The 12153-nt window shown below is 44.8% G+C and overlaps 1 protein-coding gene across 1 annotated transcript; it reads right to left on the bottom strand.

Moving 5' to 3' along the window:
* Positions 1 to 6532: 6532 nt before the first annotated feature.
* LOC117861008 (UDP-glucose 6-dehydrogenase 4) lies at positions 6533 to 10914 on the bottom strand. The gene is made up of 3 exons (XM_034744460.2): positions 10779 to 10914; positions 8896 to 8969; positions 6533 to 8344 (listed from the first exon to the last, which is right to left on the bottom strand). The coding sequence occupies exon 3, from the start codon at positions 8321 to 8323 to the stop codon at positions 6881 to 6883; it is 1443 nt and encodes a 480-aa protein (XP_034600351.1). The 5' UTR covers positions 8324 to 8344; positions 8896 to 8969; positions 10779 to 10914; the 3' UTR covers positions 6533 to 6880.
* Between the last annotated feature and the right edge of the window lie 1239 nt (positions 10915 to 12153).

Raw genomic sequence — 12153 nt, 5'->3', positions numbered from 1 at the left:
ACGCCTCCGTGCGAAGCACTGTATCTCCGTATCCCTCAAGCATCTGTGACTTGCGACGGGAGCGCTCAATGATGTCATAGCACAAAAATCAGTACTCGTGGCAATTCATGAGCACAAATTCATTGATTACCTCCAACAAAACAAGGGCAAGAAGATATAACTACATATAATTGCCCAGGCGATGATGCAACTCCATCATCAGTAACACCATTTAAGGGTTCAGTAATGGGTCGACGATCAATCGGATGTCCTACAGATGGATATTCTTATCAGCTCCAGATTTTGCATGGAATTCTCCTTGCGGCACCAGGGCATGACTACTTGATGGCCTAGCCGCTGCAGCTTCCGTCGCCATGGCTTCTAGAGCTGATGTCGTTTCAATTCCTACAACTAGCTTAGGGGCTACAGGAGAGGCCATGATGCCAGAAGTAGTCACTAGACCCTTGGGCAATGGCTCGGGGGCTGGCACTTCTACACCCACCATTGACTCGACTACCTTGTGCATCAATGTAGCCACACTAGCTACTGCACTCGGTGTAGTCGTTGTCTCTTATGGTTGTTCTTGAGGCTAGGGGTTTGCGGTGCCGGGACAAGATCTTTTGCTGAGGGGCCAAGGCCATCAGTACTTGATTTTTGCCAGGCCCCGACAATTCCATATTTGAGGATTTCCTACAAAACCAAGAACTCACAAAGTTGAGTAGCAAAGACAATGCAATACATTAGTAATCGTGACAGAACCAGAATTACCTAGACGATCTTTTTAACTTCAACTTGGGCTCTCCCGTTAAGCGCAAGGGCTTGATGTTCGGGAAGGGTACCTTGGGCCGGGTCTGCTCCTCCACAATGCGAACTTGACAAGCCTATGGTACTCTCTTTGGTCTTTGGCTATTTTTTGTGCTAGCACGGTCCACCATTCGACTGGATAGTTTGGTCATTAGCAGCATCACGAGATGACGGATCATCGTCAATTTCAATGACTTCAATGTTCACCGGCGACCTACCTTGAGCAGCCAATGCAGCTGCCTTCTCCATGTCTGTCGCCGGCTTGACCGCCTGCAAACCACAAGTATCATCTAAATTAGACATGGTGCTGACATTGGAGACACCTTTTGGGAGTATATGATACTTAGAACCTTGTCCTTCCTCATAGGTAATTACCTTGGGTGGCACATTATCCACAACAATGGATTTCTTCATGGCCCGTTTCGCAGCAATGGTCTATTTTTTTGGTAGTGGAGGGATTGCGGCTTCAAACTCATCTGTTGCAAAGTGTTTCTTCACTACTGAGGAAGACCCAGCCTTAGCAGACAACTGAGCCTTGACTTCATCCGCGGCATCAGAAATAGTGCCATTGGAGGACTCGACTACCTCCTCCTCCTTGTCATCACCTATCATGACTTCCTGCAAAAACAAGCGAGGAGCAACTCCACAGATTTCTTTAGATTTGGGAGAAGGAGGAGCAAAGAAGTACAAAGCAACATCTTCTTGCAAAATGAGACAAGTCAGATGACTAGTACATTTCAAAATCAATACTCGGGGGCTATGGTCATGAGTACTTATGGGAGTTGGCGGGTGTAAGGCGTTGAATTCCTGCACAATAGTGGGGATCCTACCCACATTCTTGAACATTCGCTTGAGCCTCGCCATACCTTCATCTGTGCTGATTTCATCAGAAGTGAATTTGGATGGATCATTCAGGCCAGTATACTTGTAGCCATTATGGCACCACTGCTGCAGAGGTTGAATGTGGCACTTCATAAAGCTAAAGGCCACTCCTACTCCAGTAAGGCCTTATTGTTTCAGCTGGGCAATTCTACCCATCAGTTCGGGCAATTGCAGGCAATCGCCATGCTTTGGCTCAGCAAGCCACCTGTTGTTCCAAGAAGGACGGTGTCCTGTCAGCTTGGGGAGTTTCGGATCATGGTTGCCAATATAGCACCATTTTTCCTTTCATCCGGCATTGGAGTCTATCAACTCGTAATCCAAATACTGGCTCCCGGCTATCTCCCGCATCTGAATTCCAGCGCCCCCAATCAAAAGCATGTGTTCCCTTGAGGGTTGTGGCTTCACATGGAAAAATTTCCGGAACAGTTGAAAATGCAGCCTGATCCCTAAGAAGGTTTCGCAGAAGTGGATGGAAATAGCAATGTGGAAGATCCCATTGGGGTTCAGATGAACCAACTCCAACTTATAGAAATCCAGCAAACTCCAGAAGAAATCTGAAGTCGGCAATGCAAGACCCCGCTCAATGAAGTGGGAAAATATTATCGTCTCATTGGGGTAGGTCTCCAATGGGCAGGCGTTGTCATAAGCAAATTCCTGTTGATGAAGTTCTGATCTTGGAGTAAATTGGCAGTTACGAGCGCCTTGATATCCTCCTCCTTCAGAGTTGACCGCTTCCAAACACAGATGGGATTTGGTGACGTAGTCTAATCGGTCTTCCAGTACTTGGGCACCGGCAACTGCGGCTCTTTCTTCTTGTCGGACCTTTTCTTCTTCTCGCCCTCGCCCGCTTTGGACGCAGCAGCCTTCCTTCCCATCTTTGATGTCACGAGCGTTTTCAGTCGCATACGCTCATGGGCTGCCTGGTAGGGAGACGATGGCGCAAGTGTTCGAAGATTGAACAATGACGGTGGCGCTAGGGCTAAAGTGTGGAAGTTGGAAAGGCAACTGGAAAAGGTAAAATGAAAGGGATAACTTCCTCGTTATTTATCACAGTGGCACAGTAACAACGGCGCAAATAAAGGGATTTTTGACTTAAAGCATGCCTAGAATTTCGGACACCTAATTAGCAGTTACCTTTATTTCAGGAGGAGATAAGATCTCTTTCTAGAGATGGTCACATTGACCAAAGGTTGACCCTTATACCCACCAAACTAGTCGGCTAAAGGCTCGGGGGGTTTGGACAGTCCTAAATATGGGGTTGGACACCGAGATGCATCTGAGACCATGGTCCAGAATGGTGTAGTCTACATGGAAAGACAGGAACTAGTCGAGGATCAGGAAAGTACTCATTGTAATAGGAGCAGAACTTCTCTAGTCGTATCCGACTAGTATTCTTGTAACCAACCAACTTGTAACCCTTCCCCCGGCAATATAAGGCAAGGCAGGGACACCCTCAAAGCAATTCAATCCAACCTACACACAAGACGTAGGGTTTTACGCAATCTAGCGGTCCAAACCTATCTAAATCGTGTGTCTGCGTTTACCTTTGAGTTCTTGATCTCGACGAGCCCCACTAACCAAAACACTACCTCGGGTACCCCTCGGTAGGTTGCCGGGTTTAAACAGCGACGGTTGTATGATTCCAATTTCTACATCTCTAGTTCAAAGTTTCCAATATCCTAAATGAATGTTGTCCAGTTAAAACCTCCTTTTGTACTATTGAAGGTTTTTGCAGTTCAAAGCTGTTAAGTTCCAAGTTTCATATAGATATTTTTAATCTTCAATTGAGATTTTTTTTAGATGTTTTCATTCACAAGTTGAATGTTTCGTCCACATATAAAAGTTGTTTATACAAAAGCTTAGCTCTGAGCCACTCCATGAGATAGTTTTTTCATGGATAACAAATTATTAATTTCAGAAGTCTTCCAAAAGTAAAACCGCACATTAACAAATTATTATTATTTTTTACTTCTATATCAGCCAACCGGCCAAGCTTTTTGTAACAAACTGCATGGCCTCCGTTTCATGGGAACTGTGTTGGCCACAATAAAAATCAATCATACTAGCCTCCTTTTCATGAATTGTAGCTTGCACTAGCATTTTTTTCCCTTTTTTTTTGTCTTTTCTGTTTGTGTGGATGTAGTGGTTTTAACCTGATATGTAATTCCAATGTGATTTGCGTTGTGGTCAAAGTGTGGCGCTCGTGCTCAATTCATTGGAGTTCATGTGATTGAAACATTAGATAAATGAGAGGTGTGTCATATTTCACGCACCATTATTTGAAGATAAATATACAGGAAAAGTGTTACTAAGGAACGTGTGATATGTAGTACCTCAAGAAGCATGCATATCGTCTAGTGTCACTATCAGCTTTCTCTAGTATGTTTCGCAACCGGTATTATTAGTTTTGTACTAAAGGGGGTCTAGAGTACCAGTTGAAATAACCGGTATTAAAGGGATATTAAAAAATAAAAAGAAATCCCGGTCGGCACTGCCACCCTCCCGTCCAACCCCAGCCGGCCCCACCACCCTCCTGCCGCCCGCCGACCCCGCCACCTGCCGCCCATCCCCACCCGGCCCAGCCGTCCTCCCGCCGCCCACCCCCGCCGGCCCTGCCGCCCTCTGCCCCTCGGCCCCGCCTCCGCCACGCCCTCCGCCTGCCGCCCGCCGCCCGTCCCGACCCGACCCCGCCACCCTCCCGCCTTCGCCCGCCACCCTCCGTCCCGTCCCCCGCCCGCCCCCACCCGGCCTCTGCCCTCCGCCCCGCCACCACCTCTACCTCACCCTCCGACCTCCCGCCCTCTGCCCCACCGCCCCTCCCGCCACCCACCGCTGCCTCACCTCGCCCCGCCACTGCTCCTCACTACCGATGAGGGGCAAGCGGAGGGGGAGGGGAGGGGAAGCAGAGGTGCCGGCGGCACTGGAGAGGAAGGGGCCGGAGGTGAGAGGAGGTGTGAGAGAGAGGATAAGAGAGGAGAGAGAGATAGAGGATAAGAGAGGAGACAGGAGCATAGGTACCGGGGGATGGATATTAAGGCGCGCGGGTGGGAGTCTCTTTAGTACTAGGTGGGAGCTCCACCCGTATCAAATATCAGGTGGAGCCTCCACCTGGTACTAATGTGCCTAAGGACCTTTAGTACCGGGTGAAGCCCCTAACCGGTACTAAAGGGGTTCACGGGGACCTATCCGTTAGACCTGGTACCGGGTCCAAACCCAACTAGTACTAAGGTGCTGGACAAAAGGCTCTTTCCGCAGTAGTGTAGAGGAAGAACATGGCCAGATCGTAAGACGGCTAACAGTAACAAATCAACCAGCACTAGTTTAAATTAGGCACCTTGAAATCTTGGCTAGCTTTTCTTTGTATGAACAGAAAATTATAGTGACTCGGGGATCAAGACAGCCCACTAAAATTTAGGACATCTCATACCCCAGGAAATTAAAATCCATCCAGATCACTTCACTCAAAAAAGTAGGCCAAGCAAGAGGTGGCATAAATTTCTAATTCCAAAAGTGAAAAATTAGAGGAAACCCTGAATTTTGCAGTTAAGCTCAACTAACAAATATTATAGAGTAGCTTTAGTTCAATTTCAAATTTACCACATAGGGTTCGATAACACTCAAGCCTTGGCCATGAATACATAAACTTTATAATTAGTCCAAAGTTCTGAAAAAGGTTTACAACCAACAGCCTAGAAGTTACTATGTTTCATTACCTATACATAAGTGGAGCCTGGTTGCAGTTGCAACCAGCTTTTTACATGGGGATGACAGACCTGACCGCAACCTACATGGCTACATCGGCCTCTGTTTTGGCTTCCACAAGTCTTAGCAAACACATATAGCACCCCAGCTAGGGTTCCAATGCGTCAAGCAACTTTTCTGAGCATGAGAGTGCAAAAAAACAACAACTACGGTTTGTTATCAGTTCAAGCTAATTACCTGCTTCATGCTGCATCTTTGAGTTCATCTTTGAGCTAGCACAGATTGATGCTATGTGCATCGTGAATCATAACTGCAATTAAGAAAAGACACGTCAGGATTAAGAGATGTAATAGAACAGAATTTTTTGTTAAATCATCAACTCACAATGGTTGAAAAGAAATCGGAACATGTAATGCAAACATATATAAAGAAAAGAAAAGCCGATGCACATATGGTTGTTCAGGCCTGTTCGCTTCAACTTATTCAGTCGGCTTATCAGTCACCAAACAGTGTTTTCCTCTCACAACAAATCAGCCGTTTCAACTTTTCAGCCGGCTTATAAGCTGAAGCGAACACGCCCAGGACTGCATGTGGAGTGTACCCAGCTCATCGTGCATTGCAAACAGGACGGAGTTATAGCGATTTACCCTGTTTATTACATATAAAATGTTCACAGGTTCAGAGACGGCTCCAGGGGTTAAAAAGGGCGCGCATTTGCGCATAGTCTCTCAATGCACAAAGGACTCCGAACAACAATTTTCTACTCAAAGAATATCAACTCCAGAGCTACTTAAATATTTCTCCGGTCAAACAATAGGCATTTAAAATAACTTCACCTAAACTGTGTCTGATATCCAAGCAAAAATTATGTTCTGCGTTTTTTTTCACGTCCTCTGCATATAGTTGCGTCGGCATTCTTCCGAAATGTATGCATGTACAGAACAAAATACAAGACGTCACATATCTGAAACGTCAGAATTGTACAAAACTTTCCCGACACAACAGGCCACCAGCAATGACACAGGGACCATAGGACGGTCACATGGCGCACTTAACACACATCAATTTGTATTAGAACTGCCCCCAGCTTCAATTGGCGTCCATTAGTGTTCTCACAAACAGAGGGTGCATGCAAATACTGAAGACGAACAAATGCACCAACATGTAAGAAAGAAGAATAACTAAGAGTAACGGTATGTTTGCAAAATACAGTTAACAAAGTTTCAAAAGAAAAATACAGTTAACATAAAACTAGCTTATATTTGGATATAGATTTAACAGTAGGAGCCAAAAGGTAAACGAATAAACAAAGAACGACGAACATGAATACATCAGACCACTGGGCTACAGCTGCTGCGAACATTGAAACTTAAACAGAGATACTAAGATCCGATTTTATGCCTGAGAAAATTGTAGTGCCTCCAGCAAAAGCAAACTAATGAATGGCCAACAAATTCCTGCTGCTCATAGATTTCCTGCGGTTCCAGTGGGTGCCCTTTTGATGGAAATATGATTAAGCAACTGCAGGCATGTCCTTCAGCCAGGCATCAAGTGGCTTGCCAATAGAGTAGACGATAAAGCCAATCTCCCTGAGCTTCTCACTGTCAACGATGTTGCGCCCATCGAATACAAAGGCTGGCTTCTGCATGTTGTCGAAGATCTTCTGGTAGTCCAAGGTCTTGAACTCGTCCCACTCGGTGAGGATGCAGAGGCCATGGGCGTCCTTGGTGGCCTCATATGCGTCCCAGACCATGCTCACCTGCTTCACTGCACTGGGGCTTGTAGGCTGCAGGTGCATCGGGTGGTCCCAGTCAAACTTGTTCATGGCGAGGTCCCGCTGGATCTGATCTTCAGTTACTTGGGGATCATAAATGCTGATCTGAGCCTTGTCACCCAGCAGACCCTTGCACACATCAATGGCCGGGGTCTCCCTGGTGTCACCAGTGTCCTTCTTGAAGGCAAAACCAAGAACGGCAATCTTCTTGCCAGCGACAGTGTTGAACATTGAGGAAACAACACGGTTGACAAACCGGCTCTTCTGGTAGTCGTTGATCTTGATGACCTGCTTCCAGTAGTTGGCCACCTCGGGGAGGCCGTTGCACTCGCAGATGTACACCAAGTTCAGGATGTCCTTCTGGAAGCAAGACCCACCAAAGCCAACACTGGCATTCAGGAACTTGGGGCCAATCCTCGAGTCCTTCCCAACGGCATAAGCCACCTCAGATACATTGGCACCAGTGGCCTCGCAGAGTGCAGAGATGGCATTCACAGAGGAGATCCTCTGTGCCAAGAATGCATTTGCGGCAAGCTTGGAGAGCTCAGCAGACCACAGGTTGGTGGTGAGGATCCTATCCTCAGGAACCCAGTGGGCATACACATCCTTGAGAGCCTGAACAGCCTTCCTGCCCTCAGGGGTCTCCCGGCCACCAATGAGAACTCTGTCAGGCTTGAACAGGTCCTCAATCGCTGTGCCCTCCGCAAGGAACTCTGGGTTTGAGAGAATCTGGTAGTTGATGCCCTTGCTATTGTGAGTCAAAATCTTTTCAATAGCTTCTGCTGTCTTTACAGGGACAGTGGACTTCTCAACAACGATCTTGTCTGACTTGGAGACATCAGCAATCATACGAGCAGCACTCTCCCAGTAGGTGAGATCGGCAGCCTTGCCTGCTCCAAGCCCACGGGTCTTGGTAGGAGTGTTAACAGAGACAAAGATGATGTTTGCCTCAGCAACATGCTTCTCAACATCAGTGCTAAAGAAAAGGTTCCTGCCCCTGCACTGCTTCACAACATCATCAAGACCAGGCTCATAGATTGGGAGCTGATCGCTGTTCCAAGCTTCAATGCGAGGCTTGGAGATGTCAACGACAACAACCTCAATTGCTGGGCACTTGAGGGCAATGACAGCCATTGTAGGGCCACCAACATAGCCAGCTCCAATGCAGCAGATCTTCACCATCTTGTCAGTTCACTCCACAACCTGTGATTGAAAAATGTGGTTTTCAGTGGATTGTAAAAAGGTGCATTTAAACATATGGCACAGATTGAAGACAACAATAAAATTTTAAGCGCTAGAACCAAGATCTTGTTGGAAACATGTGATACAAGTGCAGTAGTCAAATAACAGGCATAGAGAAGACTAGGTAGTAACAATTTGGAAAGATCTTCAAGTTTGAGAGGAATCATAGGTATTTAACAGTTTAGAGTAAACCTAAATACAATTACATACATTTAAAAACTCCATGATTGTAGTGATTTCTATAAGGCGTTATTTGACAAAAACGAAATGAGCCCCAAATCACCCACGTTAGCAAGCAAGCTGTGTACAGACCAGAAACTCTCATCAAAGGGAGCACAAGAAACAAAGATCATGAGGCATATACTATTCAACTCTCAGATCTGAAGATACTATAGTAAGAGAACTTGAAGAAGAACAAAAACTACAATATGGATTTGCATTATTTTCAAGCTCCGGTGCAAAACTAAAATGAAATCAAAAGTACTGAATGGGATGAGGGGGAGAACCCTTACCAGATCTCAAGTTTAGGAGAGGGCACTAGTAGAGAAGAGATGGAGGCAACCTCTTGTATGCAGAGACAAGCTGCCTGCGAGTTGTATGCAGAGGGAGGGTCAGCTCCTTATAAACCCCTTCCCACAAAGCCACCAAATTAGATCTACCCCACCCCTCTCCCCTTCAAAAGAATAACTGTGTCAAGTTTGGTCAGTTATCAGAATAACTGTGGAGGTGCCAGTTGCTCAAACAAAGCAAAGTGCTCATGCTACACATGAGCCTACCAAACTTCCATAAATCATAAAGGTTCACATGAGTACATGACACACCACCAAACCTCTTTCCTTCCACCCATATTAAAAATATTGCCAGATGCATAAACAAAAAGGTGCTAAGCTGTTGTGCTGTAACCAAACAGTCTAATGCTATTATCAGATCTGAAATTTCCATCTCCATTCTCAATCTATCTGTATCTCTCGTCCAACGTACACAACTAAGGTTAGACATGGGGAGCCGATATGGCTGAGTACATGTAGCCCATGAAGAGGAATATGATCAGCAGAATAACTAGGGATAAGCAACCACACTATTTTAATACATGGTCAACTAAGAGCAACAAAATAATTGAGACAAGAACAGTATAGATTGATAAGTTACAGCTATAGATTGATAAGTAAGAAACACAAGAATACAAGATGTATGCTGCAATGCTTCTGTATCAACTGAATGAAGGTAGTAGAAAAGCCTTCAAAATTTAGGCAGACAAAGTTAGGAAGCTGATGCCAACGCTTGTCCTAAATCCTAATGATACCCTCACCAACCATACATGTGCACTATTTACTGATTAAGACATGGAGGTGGAATCTTCTGTAGAGAATATAAAAGGCCAACTGTAAAAAAAATAAAGGGATTCTGTAGAATGTAGATGCGTCCTTTAAACCCAAAAGTTGTGTAAGCAGGAAAACAATGAAGTGCCATAATCACCCGCTGTTGCCATTTGATTACTGCTACTCATAGAATAAGAAAGACTCCATCTTTCTGTCCACCACCAGTCATCATTTAGAGAAAGGCGCTAGTAAGAAACCTCCTTACACAGTCTAAACCATGGACTGTCACATGCCCATCCTTCAATTAAACAAGTCAACAAAATCCTAAATTACTATTTATAAATGAGCACTACATAGTAAAGTTCATGTACGCACACATCATACAAAATAAACATACACACTTTATGAAAAAAGTATACGTAACACACATCACTTTCTTGGAGACTTAGGACGCCATAGGGACCGAAAAAAATGGTCATAAGACAGCAAACCAAATAAGCACAATTTAAAAACCACCACCAACATCAACAGCAATGACAGCAACTAGAACAAATTAAAACAGAGCCTGCCTCCCTACGACGCATTTTAACAAACACCAGATCTGCATCTCAAGTCATGACTCCCCCCACAACCCCGCTCATCGTCGCTAACAAGTAACAATAATTTAGGCAGAAATCCACCGACATCGGAGAAAAGGAGCACAGGCAGCACAGTACCATCTCCCCCCACCAGATTCGGTTGGAACTAACCCAAGGAAAGTTGGTGGTTCCTTTGAGTGCCTGCGAAGGGACCAAGAAACACGGCAAGCCACCTGCGGGCACGCACAACGTGGGGCACCAAATTCCTATGGAAATCAACCGCCATTGGTACGTGCCCCGCAGCGCAGCGAGCAAAGCAGACCCGCCACAGAAGAAAGAGCGATTTGGGTCACATCGCCCGGAGCAACTCTCGCAACAACCCAAGCAAGCAAGGTAGGGCTCAGCACCAACGGAAGAAGAATCAATCCGGGTCCGGATGGATCTCCGGCAGAACAGTAGAGTAGCAGGAGAATGCTGACAAGGAGAGGAGAGACCCACGTGGTGGTGGAAAGGGAGCCGGAGGCGACAGGCGGCGAAGACGATCGCCGGGCCGTGCGCCGCTCTACGAGGGGGCGAGGAAGAGAAATCAAGATGATAATGGCAGGAGGAGAATACCAAACAGCCGAAGTATCGGTTTTCACAGACACGAAACCGTCCGTACTCTTCTAATCCCATCTTTACAGTTCAGTTGGGATTTTTTTTCCAAACATTTTAATGAAAATTGTAGATTGTTGTTTAAAACCTTGAATGTCAAAATTTTGGCAAATTAGGATACATAAATTGTTACTACGCCAAAAGGAAAAATATTAAAAAAAATCTCCGGTTCATAAGTTCATATCGTGGTACAACGGTTGAAACGGATGATAAATACACACCGTTTATCAAATTAGACTAGCAAATTATGCCCATGCATTCAGCGTGCGACCTAATCTAATAAATATGGCACAAACACATCACATAACTTGATTTCCACATCATTTATTTCAAATTAAGCTTCAAATTTGTGAGCACTGCATCATTAAGTCTGTTCGCTTCAGCTTATAAGCCAGCTGAAAAGTTGAAACGGTTGATTTGTTGTGAGAGGAAAATACTGTTCGGTGGCTGATAAGCCGGCTAAATAAGCTGAAGTGAACAGGCCAATTATTGTGGCGATGCCACATCGTAGGTGGGCCCACAAGGATAGGTAGGGGCAACAACCACTGTGAACATACATGTTTCATAGCCAAAAGTCCACACACAGTCATAGCGGTGATATCCAAAAAAGAAATACGTAAGTGACGTGATATTTACTCTAGGTTTGGCATTAGAGTTCGATTAGGAGAAAACACGCTCATCATGTTCATTTGAATTTGAATTTCATATGTCCCTTCCTATTATGTGTTGTTCGATCCTTAGATTTCTTACTAAAATGGGTTAACAGATTTCTTACTAAAATGGGTTAACAGATATAATTGTGCTATAAATACATATGAAGATAGAAGGCGAGCGAGATATCATTAGAGATACTCCCTCCGTTCCAAATTGTAAGTCATTCCAAAAATTTTGGAGAACCAGAGTATCTCAAGTTTGACCAAATTTATATGATAATATAATAATATTTATGATGTCAACTAAGTATCATTAGATTCTTTATCAATTATATTTCCATAGTATATCTATTTGATGTCATAAATCTTTATATTTTTCTCTATAATTTTGGTCAAACTTGAGATGTTTTGACTCTCCAAAATTCTTGAAATGACTTACAATTTGGGACAGAGGGAGTACTTCCAAAATACAAATTGGATTGTACCGAGTCGAAGAATATATAAAAATAACATTATTAGGCTCACATTGACTACACATCCCGTCTGCCTGCTTAGGGCAGTCCCAA

This window comes from Setaria viridis, chromosome 6 (genome assembly GCF_005286985.2).
Source record: "Setaria viridis chromosome 6, Setaria_viridis_v4.0, whole genome shotgun sequence".
Lineage (NCBI taxonomy): Eukaryota > Viridiplantae > Streptophyta > Magnoliopsida > Poales > Poaceae > Setaria > Setaria viridis.
The sequence above is the reverse complement of the archived record's forward strand: the minus strand, read 5'-3'. Positions and strand labels throughout refer to the sequence as shown.